This window comes from Leptopilina heterotoma, unplaced genomic scaffold, assembly GCF_015476425.1.
Source record: "Leptopilina heterotoma isolate Lh14 unplaced genomic scaffold, ASM1547642v1 Lhet_27, whole genome shotgun sequence".
Classification (NCBI taxonomy): domain Eukaryota; kingdom Metazoa; phylum Arthropoda; class Insecta; order Hymenoptera; family Figitidae; genus Leptopilina; species Leptopilina heterotoma.
In genome coordinates, this window is record NW_025110978.1 from 1,888,773 (window position 1) to 1,911,934 (window position 23,162).

Here is a 23,162-nt window from a genome sequence, read left to right on the forward strand (position 1 = left end):
ATTTATATTTATACAAATACCTACAATTAAATACAAATTTAAATACAAAAAATTAACTTTTCGTAATAATTCTAACTGTAAACTCTTCATAGCTATCAAAAATTATTTGAAATTTCGAATGATTTAACTATAGTTATTTTTTACACTGTAAAAATCGAAATAAACTGCATTTTATACCAAAAAATTGGTATTTTGTTACAATATTTGGAAAAAAGTCGGATTTTTACAAAATTAGTCAAAAAAGGCGCCTGTTTTAAAAATAATCGGAAAAAGTCTAAATAAACGTATTCTTTCCGAGGCCTGTATATTTCATCTGCGATAATTTATTTTATTTTGGAATTTACAAAGATTTTTCTTTATAATTGAAATCAGAATTTTTTATAACTTTCTATCATAACATTGTTTAATAAATTATATTCTTAACATTAAAAATATTTAAACAAATTTTAAAAAATTAATAATTTTTTAGATACTGAAGAGAAGTTAATTTTATTTCTGATTTTTAAACTTGCTTTTTTAAAAAAAAATACATATTTCTCTTAGAATAGACATAAACAAAGTGTAAAAAAATAAATTTATATAAAATCTTTCCAATCGCCAACATTGACTCACATAAGCAAAAGCTTATCAACAAAGAAAAAGCCTTAGGAAATTTTTTTTCTCAACTATATATATAAAAGCAAGAAAATATGAAGAAAAGCGACTTGCAGTAAAACGAATAATAAAATGAGAATTTACAAAAGTACTGTACAACAATTCAGCGTAATACACTTAATTATATGTATAATATATAATATATACACGTATTATTAAAAATATGTAAATAATTATGAAAAGCTCTCTTGTGTTACAAATAGATTAAGAATAGAACCCAAAAAATAGAGCCATTTATAATTGTTTAATAAATATTATATTTACGTATATAAAATCTGTCATTTTCAATATAATAGAAATTTATTCACTTATTTATTATAAATATAATACTTTTTTAATTAAAAAATTTCCATACGAAATATCTCAAATTTACAATATTTATTTTAAAGATAATAATTTTTTATTTCATATATTCTATTTTTGGAAAATTTTAATTTATTACATTATTATTAATGGCTCTAATTTTTAAGTTTTTCTATATCTCGATTCGTTATCTTGTACATTTATAATCTTGCAATCAGAGTAAAGTAGAATTATAATTTTGGCACATTTACGGAAGGTACTTGATATTTGTTTTTTCTTCTTTGTGTTCTTTTTGAGAAAGTAAAACAAAAATTGTTTTTTTTTTAACAAATTTTTTAAATATTTGGCCAAAATTTGATTAATTTACTCGTACTCAATTTAATAGATCATTTAGATAATTTACTGATATTCAATTTAATTATTGATTGATCCAGATAATTAATTGATATTCAATTTTATAGTTAATCATCGAAATATTCTAAAATTCTATATATATATATTCTAGATTCAATAATTCATTATCTTTTGTTCGTTAGTTGCGAGAGTTCAATGAATCCATTTTTACATTAGACAAGTTGCCATTTCAAGCAATTTTATAAATTTATAAATTTTCGATAATATATTTTTAAAAAATTTACAATATAAATAAATAACATCAATAAATTCCTATTATAAGGAAGTGATAACATTTTTTTAAAACTAAAAACAATTTTTCTCGAATCGTAAAATAATTTTGTAATTCTAAAATAAATTCTTTTATACAATTTTCGTATTTTTTGCTTTTTAATTTGTTAAGTAAAGATTCAAATCTTGTCAGATAAAAAATGGATTAATTGAAGAAATGAGTGATCAAGTTAAAAATGTTATTTAGGAACTTTAAATTTAAATCTTCAAATTCTTATTTAATATCACTTTTTTAGTTAGTTTATCTATTTTTGTTTTTAATTGATATTTTTTCGTTAGATAAATGTTTATTATTAAAATTGTTTTGAGTGGAGAACAAAAATGAAAAGGACTACATTTCAATTTGCAGGATGGAAAAATTTTTATAATTCTAACTCTATGGTTTCTTAAGAGATTCAAATTGTAAAAGTTTTTATTTTAAAATAAGTAGTCAATTTCAATTAGTTTCAATTGATGGGAAATATTGGAAAATTTTAAATGTGATCACTCGGAGAAATTTAATTAATAAGATTTTTTTTAAAAAATAAAAAATTGGATACTTATGAATTCGACTAGGAGTAGATTGTTGTAAAAACAATCAAGTTTTATCTCGTTATGGTCACTTTTAAACGCTCGTCTCCTTTTTCACATTTGACAGATCAAACAATGAATCTGGCGTAAGACAATCGTCATCTAAAGTTGCCACATCGTCGTCAGAATAATTTTCTTTTTGATAATCAATCCCTATACTGGCATTAATATCTTGATATCGTTGAACAATGCCAATTGGACCTCTTGTTTGTTCAAGATCGCTGAGGGAATAAAAATGTTTGCCAATTTTCCTTGAATGATGATCGTCTTTTCTCTCGAAATTCGTCAATTGCATTTCCTCCAATTGCCGTGGATCGGCGCACGAATTTGATGGACAATTTTGACTATTTAATAAATCGCTTATTGGTCCTCGTCGTACCAAATCATTGTCACTAATTGATTTATATGTTTCCTGTATGAATGGCGAGTCTAATGATTCACGTGAATCGTCCGTTGTCATTTTCTCCTGAAGATGTGAATTCGATGAAAATGAATCGACGTAGGATGATTTTGAGTATTCACAATTTTTTGAGCTTGCTAATGACATTGCATCGCGCGTTGAATTACGATGGCTTCGACTTTTCGATGAATTTGTACAGTCAGTGGGTAATGTATACATGCTGCATGAGTAACTTGATTTTTTGAGATCGGATCTGAATTTTTCATCGTTTATATTAATTGGCTCGATGAAACTCGAACAACGGGTTTTTCGTTTAATTGGTCTCTCTAGCATGTCGTCGATTTCGGAAAAATTTTGCTCACTCTTTTCACTTGTCATTTGTACTATTGAATCCATGTCCGAGCTGCATTCTAAACTGCATTGTTGTGAGGCGTTGCGTAATTGCTTTTTCTCCTCGGTTTTTGATCCTGTGTCTGACTCGTAGGGACTTGTGGAGACAGTGCTCTGATGTTCTTGATGCAAGTGTTGGAAGTCTGCTGAAAATTTATTAAATTAAATTAGAAAGAGTTTTATTAATAGAACAATCAAGATATGAGTTAAATAAAGATATAAGAAAATTTTTTATTGAATTGATCAGATTTTATAAAAAAAATTAAATTGTACAGAAAAACATTTAATATCCAGACCTCGAACAGAATAAGTTTTTGGACTTTTCTCGACAATTTTCAAAAAAGACTGCTTTTTTACTTATTTTTGAAAAATGCGACTTTTTTCCAAATAATATTGTAACAAAATACCCTTTTTTTGTATAAAATGCAACTTATTTCGATTTTCACTGTGTAAAAAATAATTATAGTCAAATCATTCGATAATGAATAATTTTTGAATGATAATTAAATTTTTGAAATACAAAATCAAAAAGTTTTTAAATAATTGAAATTTTGTAAAATATTAATTCAACTGTTGAATTGATTTTTTTAAGTACCTAATTCATTAAGACTTTTGAAAAATTTTAATTGCAAATTTTGAAAATAATTTAGTTATAGATTTCCAAAAGTTCGAATATTCACAAAAGTTAATTACTGTAACATGTTTTTAAAAATCTAACTTTTTAGAATTATTAATAGAAGTTTTGAGAAAACAAACAATTTTCAAAATTTTTTGTCTAAAATTCTTTAAAAAATTGATTAACTTTTTAAATTGATGAAAAATTCTTTTAAAAAATTCAATTATTTCCAAAAGTTTGTCATAATTTTAAAAAATTTTAATTATCTATCTTCTAAAAAAGTCAATAAATTTTTTAAAATTTACTTTTTTTAGATTTATTATTGAAATATTGGACAAATCATGAATTTTCATTTTTGTAATTCTTCAAATTCTTGATTTTGTAAAATATTTTCTAAAAATTCTTTCAAAAATATGAATTACTTTTAAAAAATGTTACTAAATTTCAATAATTATTTGGAAATTTTTCATTTATATATAATTGAATATTAAAAAATAAATCACTTTAATCATTTTTAAAAAGAACCTTAAAGATTTACAGTTACAATTATTATAAAAATTTGGTTTTTTGTATTTAGATAATTGAATTATCGAAAAACTGTCGGAAAATTATTAAAAATAATTGATTTAGAAAAGAATTTTAATTAAAAATTGTAGAAAATAATTATATTTTAGTAGGGTTACAGTTGTAATTTTTAGAAATATTTAATTTTCAGAAGAAATGAAATTAAAATTTTGATAATAGTAATTTCTTTGAAAAATTCAGAATAAAATAAACTACTGTTTTGACTTTTTTCGCGCCTTAAAATCGATCCGAGGCCTGAATATCCGAAATGATTCATTTTAATTCGCAAAAAAACTAAATTAATGAAATTAAATTTTTTTTGTCAGTTTTAATTACAACTTGATAGAACTCTTTCTACGTTTTTTGTTTACCGTTGAGTCATTGACATCATCAAAGTCGATTCGGTACTTCTATTAATTCTAAATTGCTTTTATTTGATTAGTGTCTGATTGTACTTGTTTCGGCAAAGACGTTCTTTTGAAATAATCGTCCATTTGAAATGTAATCCTCTATCTTCTTTTGTAGGTAAATTAATTTTATTACTTTTATTAATAATTATGATTCTTTGTGGTGATCTTTGTGTTTGATTATAAAAAACAACCGAGAGAAAAAATTAGAATTTATATTCAAAAAATTTATCTAAAAATAGGTTTAATTTTAACTTTGTGGAGATATCAAAATGTTTGCTTGAATAATAGTATTTTTAGCAAAAGGGAAAAAATTGAATTAAACTAATTAAATATAAGAAAGACAAACCTCTCGATGGTGACATTCGATAATCCAAACTGTCACGCTGAGCAGAATCCCTGTTAATTTTCTTCGTCGTTACAATACTACTTTGTCCACTGTCCGATAGAATATTGACATTTTTTAAATCATTGATTGGATTCATTTCAACGTGAATATTTGTATTATTAACTTTAGTTCCACCGCTGAGAATACTTCTGCCAATATCGTTGTCTAATTTCATTGTTCTTCGAAGAGAAATACAACTGCCGCCGTCGCTTGTTACTCCCCCATCGCCTTGTTTTCTTGGTCCTAAATTATTATTTTTCGTATGTTTGCGTTGTCTTTTAAAAAATTTTCTCGCCACACCACTTTGATGTGGATTATAAAACATTTCCACACAAGCCGGTTGACATTCTGTATTGTAAGTTGTTACTGAATTATTTGATCTGTATTGCTGTCGATGCATCATTATTAATTTCACATTAGCCATTTCCGGTGGATTTACCGCCGTTGCGTCAACAAGTTTCGACATATTGTAACTGGTTTGTGATTTATTTGTATTTCTCGATGAACTCAATGAATTCGTATCAGACGTCACCTGGAATTTCAGAAATCGATTTGGTTAAAATTTCAATTACCTATGGTAAAATGTAAAAATTATTATTATTACTAGCAAATGATACGCGCTCCAGTGCGCGAAACGCGATATTTTATTTATTATTATTTTACAAATTAAAAATTTTATATTTTAAAATATAAGCATCAATTATTCCTCCTCGAAGGAATTCAATTATTTAAAAAACAATTTTAATAACATTTCTAGAAAAAATACAATTATTTTTAAAAATATTAATTGAATTCGATTATTTTCAACAATTTTGATAAAATTCTTTTAACATTAATTATTTCTAAACGTTTTAAATAGAATTATTCGATTAAATTCAATTATTTTCAAAAATTTTAGTAAAATTCTTCCCAAAAATTCAATTATTTTAAAAAATAAAAAAATTCTTCGTAGGAATTTGATTATTTTTATAAATAACAAAATTCTCGGCAGAAATTCGATTATTTAAAAAATTTTTAATAATATTCTTGGCTGGAATTCAATTATCTTTATAATTAAAAAAATTCTTCCTAGAAATTCAATTATTTTCAAAAATTTATGTAAAATTCTTGTCAAAAATTCAATTATCTTTATAAATAACAAAAGCTTCGCAGAAATTCAGTTTTTTTAAAAAAATTTTAATCAAATTTTTCTCAAAAATTCAATTATTTTTTTAAATAACAAAATTCTTGACAGGAATTCAATTGTTTTCAATATAATTTTAATAAACCTTCTGGACAAGATTCAATTATGTTTAAAAATTTTAATGAAACTGTTCGAAAGAATTCATTATTTTCAATACAATTTTAATTGAATTTCTTGACAGAATTTAATTATTTTCCAGAATTTTAGCAATTATGTTTAAAAATATGACAATTATTTTCAACAGTTTTTATAAAATTCTTAAGAAAAATTAATTATTTTTATACGTTTTAATAACATTTTTCGATTGAATTCAATTATTTTCAAAATTTGTAATAAAATTCTTTCAAAACTTTGAATTATTTTCAAAAATTCTTCGAAACAGTTGAATTATTTTTATAAATTGTAATAAAATTTTTTATAAAATAAAAAAAAGTTTATACAAAAGTTTTTTATAAAATTCTTTGTAAATTTCAATTATTTTTCAAAGCTTTCTATGAAAATTATCTAAAAAAAATTACATTATTTTTACGAAATTTAAAGAAATTCTTCATAAAATTCAATTACTTTCAAAATTTTCAATAAAAATTATTAATAAAATTCTTGCCAAGAATTAAATTATTTTCAGTACAATTTTAATAACATTCTTTGGAAGAATTCGATTCTTTTCATAAATAATAAAATTCTTTGCTGGAATTCAATTATCTGCAATACAATTTTAATTAAATTTCTCTAAAGAATAGAATTATTTTCAAAATTTTTGATAAATAATACTTTGCAAGAATTCAATGAATTTCAGTGTATTAATTTTAAAATTAAAAACATTGAAAAAGAACAATTATCAGGATTGTCACGAAAATTTGATATTTTTTCCCTGATTTCCCTAATTTATATCAGCTTTGATTATTCAAATTATTTTGAATTTTTTATACCTGGGTAGCTTGTGTATTGGAGAATGGTGCAGGAATACTTGTAGCGAGCGGCTGAGTTGGAACTGGCGACACAGCATCAGAAACACCACGAGGTCTGCAACATCTGTGCTTTCGTTTCTTCAGCCAACATCTCATTACTGACCATTGGGATCTTACATCATTTCTGGCAATACCGTAAAAGAAGAGAATAAAAATTCCCAATGAACTCGCTGAAATTGCGTACAAAACTGCAAAAAGTGTCTCCTCGTATGAAATGTGTGAAGCAAATAAATTTGCCGATGTCAGAGCAGCAAAAGTCCAAGTAATTAGATAAAGAAACATTATGATAATTTGACCCTTGAGTTGTGTTATTTGTGAATGTTCGGAATCCTCCACTTCCGACGAGACTGTCTGACTACTGTGTAAACTTGCTCGATCAATAATTGGATTTGCATTTGGTTCCAATAATTCTAAATCCATATTTTCAGTCGCTTGCGTCCCCTCCGAGAGTTGACCATTGAGATCAGTATTTCTAATTGTACATCTAATTAGCAGATGAAGAATTACCAAATAAACGAAGAGAATAGCTGCTGGCATGAAAATGGCTGCGAGAGACGGTCTTGATGATAGAAAACAATGCGAATAGGAAGCGTATTCTCGGAGATTAATTGCTCCAGATAGGCCGCAAATTATTAACGAAATACCCCAACCGACGAGATAAAGTCCCAGCAATGGTTTGCGAATAGGCGGCTCGGGAATTTCATCGTCTGGCAGATTTTCCATGTCGGACTTCGAGATACGTTTATACATATTGCTACAATTTTAAAGAAAAAAAATGTTAAGCAAAGTATAATAAATTGGTTCGAATAATTCTAATTTCTTTTACTGCTGTTAAATTAATAATAAATCTTATTATTTAATAATTAATAATCAAAAATTAAAGTAAAGAAAAAAAGGAAATGAAAATAACAGAAAACAAAAAAGAATCAAAGAGTATTCCAATACCTTGCAGTGGCAGCCATCCAAAGTAAACTCGAAAGAGACAAATAATGTAAAACTAATCCAACACCTTGGCAAATTTCTATATTTTCCGTTTGTTGAATTCCAGCAATGTATAAAATACAGAGCAATGTCAACGCTATCCAAGTGTTGATAACACAGTGCTTCGCTTTTTTTGGCATTGCTATCGATGGATAACAACAGACGTACGTTACGGTTATTATAACGAGACAGATTATTGTAATAAAACTTCCAACATAAACCGCAGGATTCGAATATTTAAACATGGCACCAGTTAAACTGAAAATCAAAAATTTATACCACTTTTTATTTATTCTATTTATTACCTATTTATTCTTCACTGATAAGAATTGATTCAAATAACCGATTACTTGTCCACTATCAATATCATTAATATTTACTTCAAATATGTTCAAATACTGGAATTATTGGTTCAAATACAATATTCATTCGATTTAAAAATTTGTTCGATTTAAAATTATTTGATTCAAGTAAATATTTGTTTGACAATAAAAAAGTAATCTCGGTTATTCGGATCAAATAAATTTTTTTCCAAAGTATTCTATTCTATTATATAATTATTATTAATAATTGGAAATAATTCTTAAAAAATTGGTTCGAATAGTGAAAAATTAATTATAAATACAGTACCTTCCACCTTCTTTGTCGAGGTAGCTAACATCCTGCAAAAGACCATAATATCCAAGTCTGTTGCAATGAAAAACAATCAAATTATTTATTAAGTTTAATAATTCACAACCATCGCTGGACCATTTTCCAGTTCCATTTGTCGTTGAATCCCAAATAACAGGAATTAATTTACTATTGTAATGATGTAGAGGTGTTTTCAACATCACGTAAACTGGGTCTGTTAAATTGTTCACTGTTCTTCCCACTAAAATGAAAAAGAAAAAATATTCATTTTCGACTTTTAAATAATTAGAGCAAGCATATTTTATTTTTGTTGAAAGTATTTTTTGACAATTTTTCTTTTCTTTTTTCAATTCTTTCACAGGTTATCACTTATTCATTCTTTTTCACTTATTTTAAAATAATAAATAAATGCATTTCAAAAATGATTGGACTTACAATGTAAAAAGGATAAAAAGAATAAAAAAAGCTCAGAAATGATTAAACAAAATTTCTTTAGTTTAAGAAGATTTTTTTTAATATTCATGAGTTTATATTAATTTAAGAATTACAGAATTATAGATTTTCGCCTCTTTTGTTTTTATAAATGATCAAAATTTCAATGAATCTTAATTAAAATTACTTGAATTATTTTTTACTAACATTATAATCGATCAATATTTAAATTCATCTTAATTCTAGTTAATTTCCCCTTTCATTAATCTAAAATTCAATATATCTTTATTTTAAATTATTCAAATTTAAATTACATCCAAATTATAATTTATCCAATTTTCAATTCTGCCCAAAATTATAATTTAAACAAATTTCAATTCTTTACGAATTGCAATTTGTATAATTCAAATACTTTACGAATTGCAATTTATATAATTTAAATTCGTTTTCGAATTCCAAGTTATACAAATTTCAATTTTTACAATTTCAATTCTTTTTCAAATTGCAAATTAAAAAAATTTCAATTATTTACGAATTTCAGTTTTTACAATTTCAATTCTTTAAGATTTCCAATTTATACAATTTCAATGTAATCAAATTTTATTCGATTCGAATTTCAATCGATCAAAATTTCAATTTTATTCAAATTTTAATTCAGTTTTAAATAAATCATAAATTTTATTGGTGAAAATAAATTTACTCATTGAAATTTAGAAAGGATTTTAAATTATCTAAATTTTAACTCATTTTAATTTTAATAAAACGTAAATTTAAATTTAAAAAAATATGTTAAAATATAATAAAATATTAATAAATATGTATATATTATATATATTATATTAATATATTATAAATATGTTTATAATTAGTTTATAATCTTTAACGTCCGAGATCCTTTATAAATTAAGGCAAATTAAACGAATGTTTTTTGTCCGAATGTTTTCGTTTAATTTGCCTTAATTAAATATATGTTTATGTTGTAAACATAAAAATAGCTGCAGACTATGGAAACAAATTTTAAAAAGCCTAATAATTAACTGAAAAAGTTGAACAAAAAAGCTTGATTTAAAAAAGTAAAAATTCTTTGAAGTGAAACGTATAATAAAATACTTTCTCCCTTAATTTGAAAAATCAAGCTCTGTTTTAAAAAATAAATTCCTTTTTTTACCTAATATTAAATGAAAGAATCACTGTGATCTCTGTACTTTTCATTTTACCTAATTCAAATAAAATCAGATTTTTGTTTCTAGATTACCTAAAATATTTATTTTTAAATGTTAAATTTCAGTGAAAATGGATAAATGTCAATAAATAATTAGAACATTTCTCAGTTCTTTTTCTTAATTCCGCTTCCTAACGAACGTAAACTAAATACTTCGAAAAACTGCAGAAAAAAAAGAAATATTGTATTTTTTTAAATAATTGGATTTATACGTACGTATTTTGCTGCCAATAATACAAGATGAAATATCCATATTATCTTCGTCGATTATTTTTGGAAAAAGTCTACTATTACTATACATGGAGATCATTAGTTGATAGGCCGCTTCCTTATCTTCAAAATGGCTAAACAAAGAAGCTGGTAATTGCACAGATGCCTCAATTGTTTGCTCCTTCATACTAATCATTGCCGTTTTATTATTAATCGTGCAATAAAGTTCACGTTTCTCATCGGGATTGATACTCTTGTACCAACTGCACATTAGTCCAACAAAACTTTCCGGTTTTATTCGTATCTCCTCGAGTGCCATATTATTTTTATGCGACTGAATTGCCGGCGTGAGTTCAGTTATTTTCTCCACTGATTTTATTAATTTTGTACATGACTTGTAAGAAATTTCGGCCATTTTCAATAAGCGTTTTGGTAAATTTAATACAACATTTATAATATCGATAAGCATTGTTCCCAATTCTTTTTCTTCAATTAAAAAACTCAGATAATTTTCTATCGTTTGGGTTATAAATTTAATTTCAACTGGATCTGTCAGTGTGACACTGTCACCGGTGTAGTTTTTAAATTTTTTCACAGTTTCCATTAGACTTGTTTTTGTGAGTGAAAGATTAACTTTTGAGAATTGCTCGAGAATTTTCGTTGTTGGCGATACATAAGGACATTGTTCGGTATTTAGATTCTCCCAATTTCCAGTTGTATTGCAATGATAAGTTGCCAAAAGTGGATTTTGTAAGAGGCTGGATAAAACACTGCCTTCGCATGGCAATTCAACTTTCCAGCCTAATACTGTTCTCGGCCACATGTAGGTCCCTTTATTATTTCTAGTAACTGTAAATTAGATTGAATATTTTTGGAATTAAAATTGGAAAAAAGTTACTTTTATTGATCGAGTTGAGTACAAAAAATAATTGAATAATTACCTATTTGTGGACAATATCGTGTTGAATTTGATATTACTATGACATTTATAGTTTTTGATTTGTTCCCGTACACTGAGGCTAGTAAACAATTCCACTGTCCAGTGTGTTCTTCTCTCACGGGATTTATAATCAGGGAGCTAAAATGGAAGAGTATTTTTAATTTTTTTTTTCACCAAATGGAATTTTTTCGCTAAATGGAAATAAAAAAAAGGATTTCAAATAATTTTAAAAGGATTTCAATATTTGCTTTCTATTAGAAGAAAAAACCAAAAACAGATAAAAGTAATAATAATAGTTTAAATATTAACAGGCCTCGGATCGACTTTAACATTCGAATGTTTAATAATTTTTGTAAAATAAGTATTTAAATATTATTATTAAATATTTATCAATTGAAATTTTTAAATACTTTTCATTTGAAACCTTCTGAAATTTAATTATTTCTGAAAATTGCCTCAGTAACTTCTTATAAATTCAATAGCTGAACTTTCTTTCTTTCTTTTAAGTAATTAAATTCTCGAAGAACTTTCCGAGAATTGTTGATTAGTTAAAAGATTAGTTGAAATTCATCTAAAATTCAATAGTTTTTAATTCTATGTTACGAAATTTCAATTATTCAAAAGTAGTTTAAATTCAACTTATTTCAAAAAAATTTGAACTCAAAATTTTCAAAACACCAAGTTCTGTAAAATTTTTAATTAAAGTTACTTAAAATTCAAATTTTCAAAAATTGTAATTCAAATGTTTTTGAAATTTAATTATTTTTATAAAAGAACTTTTCCAAAAATCAATTATTTTTTAAAACTTTGAAACAAAATTCATTTCTAAATAAATTATTTTAAATAAATTTCAAAAAGATTTTTGAGAATTTAAATACCAATTTTAAAGAAAGAAAATTTACTTAAAATTCATCTAAAATTCAGTTATTTGTTTTCAAATCAATGGTATGAAATTTCGATTATTTAAAAATTTGTCAATTAAATATTCAAAAATTCAATAAAATTTAAATCAAAATTTTTTAAAAATAAATTTCGTCAGAATTTTCAATTCAAATTTTTTAGAAGATTTTAATTCAATTATTTTCTACAATTTTTAAATAAGATTCTTCTCTAAATCAATTATTTTCAATAGTTTTTGAGAAAGTTCTCTGAGAATTTAATTATTCAAAGAAAAAAAAGAAAGTTTACTTACATTTTTTCAATTAAATATATATTTAAGAATTCAACTAATTTCAAATTATTTAAATCCAAAAATTAAATTTTTTTTTTAAATTGCAAACTGTAACAATTCATAATTTTTTTAAGTCTTTAAGGTGAAAAAAATTCAAGGATAATTAAAAGTTTTCAGTATTTTCAAAATTTCCCAAAATCAGAAACAAACATAAAAGTTACATAATTACCTGTCAACAAGACCACTTTCTGTCAATCGTCGATTCTCTATTTTCACATTCGACAAATTATCATTTGGATTCAATTGCACAGTCGAGTTTTGAGTATTTGTAGTGATATTTGGATTCCAAAACCACAATATTTTAGTGCGTTCAGTGTCAGTAATGGTGGGCGCACGACATCTTAATGTTAACGAATCGCCGGCAAAAACAATTTGATTTTGATGCGGCAATACCTCCAAGGCAGGAATACTCCACTCGCAATTTATCCCATCGGTTAGTTTCAATTTTCTGATTGCTTGATCCTTTAGATTCAACGGTGTGGCACATTTTGGAGAACTGAAAAAATTGTTTTTACAATTATTACAATTTTTTATTACAATTATAATTAATCATAATCATATTGAATGGAAAATGAAACTTTAATTACTTCAATTTTAAGGTGCTATTATTAATCCAACTGCTAAACCAATAAAGATCACAATTACAGTTCCATGGATTATTAGACACGTCTCTGAAAATTGCAAATATGATATAAACGATTAGATTAAATTGAAAAAAAATTGTAATTAATTTCTATAAATAATTGACTTAATTTTCGATTTTATTTATTAACTTACAATTGTTTTAAAGATTTAAGTCTGTGAAAAGTCCCCTCCTTTAGTGTTGTCAAGTAATTATCATTCAGTTTTCTGTAATTTTATTTTTATTAATTTATATTTCTCGTGGAAAAAAATAAAATTTAAATTGTAAAATATTAAATAACATTTATATCAATAGTTCGCAATCGAAGAAGGAAAATATGTCTTTTTAACATAAACATTTACTTTTATCGCAAAAATTCAATGTCACTTCCTTAAATTATGGTAAATAATAATTGATAATTGTAATTTTTTTCCTTCTTCGTTTATTAGAAAATATTCAAGTTATAATCGTATTTATATATTTATTTAATAATTTTTCACAAATGTTTTTAAAAAATTATTAAATGTACACTGAAGAAGAAATTTATTTAATTCAAATAAACGATTAATTGTTTATTATCAAATAAATATTTACTTGAATTAAATAATTTTTATTTGAATCAATTAAATAGTTCAATTCATATTTGCTTCAAATACTGAATAAAATTATTGGTTCAAATACAATTTATTTTATTTAAATAAAAATTACTTGATTGAAATAAATATTTATTTGATAATAAACAATTAATTATTTGAATTAAATAAATTTTACTTTTCAATGCGATATTTTTTTTTTATTTATGACAATTTTCATTCATTTTAGAGAAAATTTTAAATTACAAGAAAAGTGCAAAAATTAAAGATAAATATTTCAATTAAATAAAGTGCTATTTGCAAATAATTTAATGAATAATAAATTACTGCCTCTAATTTTTTGTTTACAAATAATATTTCAAATAAAAAATACACTTACAAGCGATCTAATACCACCATACTATGAAATAATGTTGGACCCAACTTGCTTATTCGATTGAAAGACAAATCACTAGCAAAAAGCAGAAAAAATGAGTGTCAGCAAAAAAATTGTGTTTTTAAAAATTATTTTTCATTTTCATTGTGTTACTTACAGTCGTTTGAGATTTATCAGTTGCTTAAAGGCATACGTGTCTATTGTTGAAATTTGATTATGATTCAAATCACTAAAAATAATGTTAAATTAATATTAATTATATTCAATTGTTAAAAACTTAAATCATATTAAATAATTCTTACAGTCTTTCTAAGTTTTCCAGACCGTTGAATGATCCTTCCGCCAAAGTTGTAATTTTATTGTAGGAAATGCTCAATCGTTTTAAGTACGTCAAATTAATAAATATATTCGGTTCAATAATGTAAATATCATTTTTATTTAAATCACTGAAAAAAATTGTAGATTTAATTAATAGTTCATGTTTTATTCTATTCTAATTGTTAATTTTTGTTTACAAGTCACTGATAATGCTATTTATTACAAATAGTATATAAGTAATTAACTTTTTTTAAATAAAAATAAATTCTTTCAAATATAAAATTCAATGAAATTTGACAAAACTTTTAATTGTTTCAATTTTTAAAATTATTTGCGGGATTTCAATCAACTTCAAAAAAATTTTAATTACAAATTTTCAAAAATACAACTTTCTTAGAATTTCTACATTAAATTATTCAAAACTTTAATCATTTTTGTCAAACAAATGTTTAGAAACTTATTGTTATTCATAATAATTAAAATTTTTAATAATTTTAGTGTAAAACCTTTTGAAATTTAATTATTTCTAAAAATTACAACTGCAATTTTTCCAAAAGTCAATTATTTATTAGAATTTTTGAATAAAATTATTTAAATCTTTAATAATTTTTAAAGGAAAATAATGTATTAATAATTTTTTTAAATCAATATTTAAATATTTTCATACTTTTACGGCGATCGAAATGTTAAACAAATTTCAATTTAAAAACCTGTTAAAATTTAATTATTTCTTAAAATTCCTGTTATAACGCTTCTAATATTCAATATTTTTCAAAATTTTAACTGAAATTCTTTTTCAAATCAATTGTTATTAAAATTCAACTACGACAATTGAATTATTTAAATACAAAAATGTTTGTCAAATATAATTGTTTTCCAAATTTTTAGTTACAATTCTTTAAAAGATACAAAAAAATCATTTTTGCTTCCTCATGAGGAAGCTTTGCATTGGTGACGATTTTCAATTTTTCAAAAGAAGGTTATATGGACTCATTTTCATCTAAAACATATATGTATATTCAATTATGAGCAAATGTCCAGATGTATGTGTGTGTGTGTGTCACAAAAATTGTGTACAAATTATCTCAGACAAATTTTGATGGATTGTCCTGAAATTTTGCAGGATTATTGCAGTCATTAATACCTAAAATCTGACACAAGGATTTTCGAAAATATCTACAAAAATTTTTTTTATACAATTTTTTTAAAATTCAAAAAAAAATTTTTTTTTGTATTTTTTGAAATAATTTTTTTATTTGTTAATATTTTCATTAATTATTCTCAAAATTACATTCCTGACAAGAAAACGAATCGATTGATGTATACAAAGTATATATTTTATCAAAATTTATCAAATTAATAAATATTTTTCTTTTAAAAAAAAAATTCAAATTTTGTATTTTTTTTATAATTTATTTAATATTAATATTAATATTTTGAAATGAGTATTCAATCAGAAAAAAGAAGCAATTGGCAAATGAAAGTGTAAATTTCACCAAATATTTATATAACAACTTATAAATTATAAATGATTTATATAATTTTATTTTTAACAAATCTTCTGGACGAACCTTTTTGTACATAGTTTTTCAAAAGTTTGCAAAACCGCAATTTTTATACATTGAGGAAGCTAAATGGTCATGAAATGAACAACTTGTTTAAAGTGAGGGAATAAAATTCTTTGAAACATAGAATTTATTTTAATAAAATTGGATAAAATTTCTTATTTTTTCAATTTTTAAAAATTATTTGAACTGAATTATTATCAAAAAATTTTAATTACGATTTTTTTAAAATCTCATATTCTCAGTATTTCTAAATAAAATGTGTCAAATTTCATTAATTTGTGTTTAAGAAATATTGGAATATCTACTTATTGTTATTTATTTCTCCATCAGGAATAATTGGAATTGGAATAATTGGAATTTTTTTCATTTAAGTGAGGACAGAATGTCTCTATTATTATAAGTTATTTATGAATTAATTCTTAATTATTTTTAAGATTTACGAATTAATTCATAATTATTTCCAATATTTATGAATTAATTCTCAATTATTCTGAATATTTTGAAGGCTGCGATTTAATAATTTAAAAAATGGACGAATTATTAAAACGAAAACTTACATTTGAAAAATTTCAACACCGATGGTGTCGAGGGCAATTTCTTTGATTTGTTGTATGTGATCGTTGCAAATTACTTTCAACAATTCTGCTTGTGGTCCTATACGTTTGCATTCACAACGATGAGGACATGGTTGACTTGAAACAAAACCTTGCATCAGTATTAGGATTACAATGGCAGTAATCATGATTGATAGCTGTGGCCCCTTACCTTAAAAATAAATTCTCATTAATAGGGATAAATGCACAATCAGTTACATTAAACGAATTATTTTGAAAAAATCGTACAATGAAAAAAAATCTAATCTAATCTAAATAAGCGAAAAATTTAATAACTGTTTTAAAAAGTAAACGACTAAAAGAAGTTTTTATCATGATTATTAAATTTGACAGTTTAATTTAATATTATCCAACCATTAATTATTGCATTATTTTCCAGACTTTTTTTTATTATTAACGAAAATAAATTTATTACTTTCTATTATTGCTCATACACAAAATACTATTATAACAATTTAGGCAACAATAAAAGTATTTACAATTAACAAAAACAAAAGAAAGCAAATTTTGAGATTAAAAGTAACTAAATAGGCGTGTAATTAATAAAAAGGAATTAAAAATTGCTTTAAAACGATTATTTTAATTCCGTTACTTTACATTTAAATTAGATTTCAATATATACATATATATCATCTACATATTATATATGTATAATAAATCTCGACAAAACAGATTTTAAGCAAATGGTAATGGTAATTAAAGATTAATTTTATTCAGTGAATTATTTATGAATGAGGAAACATGATTGGAAGTGAAAAATCTATAAATATGTATTAGTGAAAAATAAACAAAGATAAATTTACAGTATTATTGATGCTTGCGGGAATCCTATATATTTCTGGGAGTTGAATATTTCAACTGTCAAAAATCATTTAAAATGACAAATTTCAGATGAAATGATACAATTTACTTACGGCCAAGTTTAGTAGAACGTTTATTTTCACATTTTTTTGATGAAAAATAATGTAAAAATGCTTTAAAAAAGGGAAAATTACACTACTATGGCATTACTAATTCCGACACCACCAGCATTTACATTTTACGTCTATCTTTCTCTACTTCCATATTCTCTCTTTCTCTCTTTCGGTTTTCATCCTCTCTCTTCTTCTTGTTATCTTTCATTTTATTTCTCACTCTTCTCAACCCTTTAATCGATTGCTTTTCGATATAAAGACGACTTCACACTTTTCAATTGAATACCATTTTTACTTACTGTTTTTATTCAATTTACTCTAGAATATCAATCTGAATGATAGATTTCATCATTTTTTTTATTTATTTACTAAATATTTAGTTGATATTGTGAATTATTTATAACAAAAAGAGTTTTTCGAAATAATTTTTCAAATTCCCGCTCGAACTTGTCCTCCAATGAAAATTTAAATGCTTATGTTCTGCTGACTTCCGAGCATACTTTTCAAAACAAACATAACCTACCAATTTATTGAAATTTCTGAATGTTAATTATTTTAATTGTTAAATTGTTAAACTATTTAAATAGATAAACAATAAATATAGAGACCACTTGTTATGTGGGTTAAAAGTTAAAAATTGTAGTTTTACAGTAAATTAATTGTTATTGTTCATGGAAATGAATTAATTTTCCATGCTTTCATTTGAGGGAGAATATTTATATTTACAGTGAAAATAGAGTTAGTTTTAAGTGAAATTTAACTTTACAATGAAATTCAGCAAAGGAATTTTAAATTTTGTTAAATTTAGAAGATATTGTACTCATCAAGAAGTAAGTATTTTATTCCTTTAAATTCTTTCATCAGTATTACAAATTAAGGGGAGACTTCGAGTATATATTTTTAACTATAATCAAGAAAATGATTTAAATTTTCCATAAAATTATTTTTATAGTAATTTTTAGAGAGAAAATCAATGGTAAAAAATAAAATCGATCAGAAAATATTCTGACCCTTTTTAGATTTTTATTTTTCTTAAAAATTGATAGATTGTAAAATCCATTCGTAATTTTGTAGAAAATGTGTTTTTGTATTCACAAAAAAATTGCCGAATGAAAAAAAATGATTTTTATTATTTTAGAAGCATTTTTTTAAGACAGTGTTCTTAGGTTGAAAATGCTAAAAAACCATTAATATTCAATTTTTTTTATATAGAAATTTACTTGTTTATTTTTCAAATTAATTTCAAATCATAATTTTATCCTAATTTTTTTTGTATTTTATACGTATTCGTGTAAAAAATTTTTTATTTACTATTCCAATATGTTATACTTTTTATTTTAGAAAATTATGATTTGAAAAAATTAGTTAGAAAAATAAACAAGTGAATTTTCATATCAAAAAAATTGAATAACAATGGGGTTTTTTTTTAGTATTTTCAACCTAAAAACAATGTTATTTTTTGAAAAAAATACTTCAAAAATAATAAAAATCTTTTTTTTCATTCGGCAATTTTTTTTGTGAATACAAAAACATTCTCTACAAGATTACTGATGGATTTTAGAATCTATCAATTTTTAAGAAAAATAAAAATCCAAAAAGGGATTTTCTGACCATTGATTTCCTCTCTAAAAATTACTATAAAAATAATTTTATGGAAGATTTAAATCATTTTCTTATTATAGTTAAAAATGTTGTGTTTTTCTCTTAATAAAGAGAAAGATATAGTTAAAAGTAACGAAAAAAAACAAGCATAACAAAAGAGTAACAATTAAAATAAAAAAGCAGAACATTAGTTTTAATGCTAAAGAATTCTCGAATAATTATAGAAATTTTCTAAACTGCAGGTTCAGAGAAAAATATTACAAACCGATGGATTAATTGATAACAGAACTTGCATTCCGGAACCAGATCACAATGTGGATTTTCTATGCAATCCAGCTAATCGAGATGCAATTTTTGAAAATATAAAAAAAAGAAGAAGTAAAGGAGACATTGATAGAGTGCTCGAATTAAAAGATAAACCTGGCTCGGAACATTTACTGACGCACGAATTAAGTCGTATTCCAAATTGTACACATCCTGATGTTTTGAAACTTGATAAAGAGCCGAATATATTAAAAGTGTCGGGAGAGGCACCCACATTTAATTTTACTCCAATGGAATTTGAAAATTTTGCCGTGAAAATGAAACTTTTAAAAACCGATGGTTTAGGGCCAGTTTCCGGGCAGAAAAGTTATGTATTTCTAGGCGATTTGGCAGAATTGGAGGATGCTTTGGTGAATTATTCGTTGGTTAAACTGAGAAAACATGGATTTAATTTAGTGACAGTGCCTGATATTTTACCAACGAAAGTTATTGAGAGATGTGGATTAATTGTGGATGGTAATAGAACTCTTGTTTATGAATTGGATCCTTGTTATGGAGATGATTACAGTCTTTCTGGTACAGCGGAAATGTCGTTAGCATTTAAAATGATGAACACAACGTTGGATGTTGATAAATTACCGTTGAAATTGGCGGCAGTTAGTCGATGTTACAGGGCTGAAAGTTCTAGTTTGGCGCAAGAAAGAGGAATTTACAGGTTTATAATTTTTGTAGAAATTTCTTTTTTTGTTATGGCTGAAGATTTTTTTATATTCAGCTATAATTTCTTTAAATTTTTATCTCGATTTTTATCTTATCTTGCAAAAATTTTGTTTTCAGAGTTCATTACTTTACGAAAGTAGAAATGTTCATTTGTTCGGAGCAAAATAATTCTGAGGAAATCTTTGATAACTTACGTGCTATTCAAGAAGATTTATTTTCGGATTTAGGTTTACACTATAAAGTCCTTGACATGCCACCTCATGAATTAGGCGCTCCCGCATATAGGTAAAATTTCGTTTAGAAACTTTTTACTAATTTAATCATTTTAGGTTTGTTTCTCTTTTAATTTTCTCTTGTTATTGTAATCAGTTTATTACCAAAATATCATCTACTCTCCTTTTTATTTATAGTTACAGGGTTGCCATAAAAATTTGATTTTGTTTTTACCTGATTTCCAGAAAAACTTTTGAATTTTTCCCTTACGCTAAAGAATATTTTAATTCACTCTAAAAATAATTAAATACAACAAAAATGCTTTTTAATGCATTTTAATTTTTGAATATCTTTAACTTTAAAATTATCCGAAACATCAATAGTTTTTTTTTATTTTATTATTTTTTCATAGAAATTTAGGTTTTCAAAAATTTCAAATTTAAAACCTTTATAAATTTAATAATTTATAAAAATTGCTACTTTAACTGTTCCAAAATTATTTTCATGATTTTAATTCAATTATTCTCTAGGATTTTTAGCTTAAGATTCTTCTTTAAATCAATTATTATTTATAACCATTTTTCACAAAGTTCTCTGAGAATTTAATTCTTCAAAGAAAAAAAATTCTGAAATCTACTTGTTTAAAATTCAATTTTATGAAATTTTGATTATTCGAAAAAATTTTCGATTAAATATAAATTTATTTAAAAATTCAATTAATTTCAAGAGTATTTCATTAATATTTTTTAAAAACTAACTTCTGAATTTTTAAAATTAAAAATAAGCTAAATTTTGAAATTTTTTTAGTTTAATTTGAAATCTTTTGAAATGTAATTATTTATAGAAATTGAATTTAAGACCTTTTGAAATTCAATTATTTATAAAAATTGAATTCGAAATTTAAATATGTATAGAAATTTAATTTAAGACCTTTTGAAATTCAATTACATATTAATACCTGAAAATTGAATTTGAAAACTTTTGAAATTAATTATTTACAGAATTTGAATTTTAGAACTTTTGATATTGAATTATTTATAAAAATTGTATTTGAAACCTTTTAAAATTCAAATTCAATTATTTATAAAAATTGTAAACACAACTCTAATAAAATTCAATTATTTTTTGAATTTTTAAGTAAAAAAAAGTATGATTTCATTGTATGCCCTTTCGGGCCTTTACAATCTCCTCAACATCACTACTAAACCTTTCTAACTCACAAACTCTTTGGGGTCCCTACTTTTGCGGCTGCAGCCGACTTATGTTAGGAGTACTCGCATTCGCCTGGGCATTTGGCCAGGGGAGAGGAAAACTGCAGAAAACCCACTTCCCGAGTACAAAACACCGGTTTATTGACGTCGAGTCATGAATGTACATTTGGATAGCCATCACAAATGCACAAACATAGCCTCGGGCGTCAAACCTCCCGTTTGATACATTTCGATCAGCGAAAAAACCGAGACTGTAGCGATTCACAGAGGGTCACCCATCCAAGCACTAACCGCACTCAAATGTGCTTAAACCTCCGTGATCGCAAGCCACGAGATTCCGCCAACCGAGCTATACCATCGGTCTGATTTGAATTTTTAAGTAAATTTAAAATAAATTTATTTCATATTCGGTAAAGTTCAATTATTGTCATAAATAAAAAAAGTAATTAAGATTTGTATTAAAATTTGTGGTGTTTTTGAAGTTTATAAGGCAAACAGAAAGAAATTCAAGAAGAATGAAATCTTTTTAATTTTTTCAAAAGTTGCTGTTCACAAAAATTCGGAATGTTCTTATCAATTCTAGAAATTTAATATTTTTTCAGTAGTTTTGATAAAATTTCCTGTTTTTTCCTCGTGGCAACCCTGAATTATTATTATTGGTATTATAATTATTATTACTACTTGAGTAATATTTGTTGTAATTTATTACAGAAAAATTGATATAGAAGGATGGATGGCAGCACGACAATTATTCGGCGAATTGTCAAGTTGCAGTAATTGTACAGATTTTCAATCGCGACGATTGAATATTAAATATAAAACTAAAGATGGAAAATTACATTATGTTCACACATTGAATGGAACAGCTTGTGCATTACCACGAATGCTTATAGCACTTTGTGAAACCAATCAATTGAGAAATGGAACCATTGCAATTCCAGAAAAATTGCAACCATTTATGAAGGGAAAAACTGTTATTTATAAGCAACCGATTCCAAATATGAAGCTTAATAAACACAAACAGAAATTTGATTAAATATAATTTATCATTAGTCATTTTTTTAGAAAAAATTTTCTCCTTCTAGAAATGAAATTATTAATGATAAAAATAGAGTCAGTAAATTTATTGTCCAAAGATTACGAAAAATAAATTTTGTAAATAGAGAAAAGTAAATTAAGAAAATTGTTCAACTCAGTGTTTAATATTTTAAATTAAGAAAAAAATTTTTAATTGTTAGTTACATTCGTTTGTAATTACTTAAGTAAACTTAGTTTTTAAACTTTGAAATTGTACTTTTGTTTTGAATTGATATTTTCGCAAATAAAAATTAGGATTTTTTTTAATTACAACTACAAATTTTTTAATTTTTT

At 24.2% G+C, this 23,162-nt stretch overlaps 3 protein-coding genes across 4 annotated transcripts in view; 2 read left to right on the forward strand and 1 right to left on the reverse strand.

The window, feature by feature from the left end:
* Positions 1-23,162, forward strand: part of LOC122503737 (neuroligin-4, Y-linked) — a 134,683-nt gene that overhangs the window by 41,970 nt on the left and 69,551 nt on the right. The gene's annotated exons all lie outside the window — the stretch shown is intronic.
* Positions 1,006-17,950, reverse strand: LOC122503735 (adhesion G protein-coupled receptor A3). 2 transcript variants are annotated; one of them, XM_043614397.1, is made up of 15 exons: positions 17,782-17,950; positions 16,811-17,018; positions 14,670-14,813; positions 14,525-14,596; positions 14,371-14,442; positions 13,554-13,625; positions 13,364-13,447; positions 12,946-13,272; positions 11,547-11,683; positions 10,612-11,454; positions 8,739-8,982; positions 8,073-8,366; positions 7,089-7,881; positions 4,938-5,508; positions 1,006-3,144 (listed from the first exon to the last, which is right to left on the reverse strand). In XM_043614397.1, the coding sequence occupies exons 2-15, from the start codon at positions 16,993-16,995 to the stop codon at positions 2,246-2,248; spliced, it is 4,737 nt and encodes a 1,578-aa protein (XP_043470332.1). In that variant the 5' UTR covers positions 16,996-17,018; positions 17,782-17,950; the 3' UTR covers positions 1,006-2,245. The 2 variants fall into 2 exon arrangements, with proteins under 2 accessions (XP_043470332.1, XP_043470330.1); XM_043614395.1 differs by having other exon boundaries at positions 1,006-3,147; positions 17,782-17,949.
* Positions 18,275-23,138, forward strand: LOC122503749 (serine--tRNA ligase, mitochondrial). Its single transcript, XM_043614418.1, has 4 exons — positions 18,275-18,611; positions 19,626-20,362; positions 20,485-20,652; positions 22,503-23,138. The coding sequence occupies exons 1-4, from the start codon at positions 18,549-18,551 to the stop codon at positions 22,825-22,827; spliced, it is 1,293 nt and encodes a 430-aa protein (XP_043470353.1). The 5' UTR covers positions 18,275-18,548; the 3' UTR covers positions 22,828-23,138.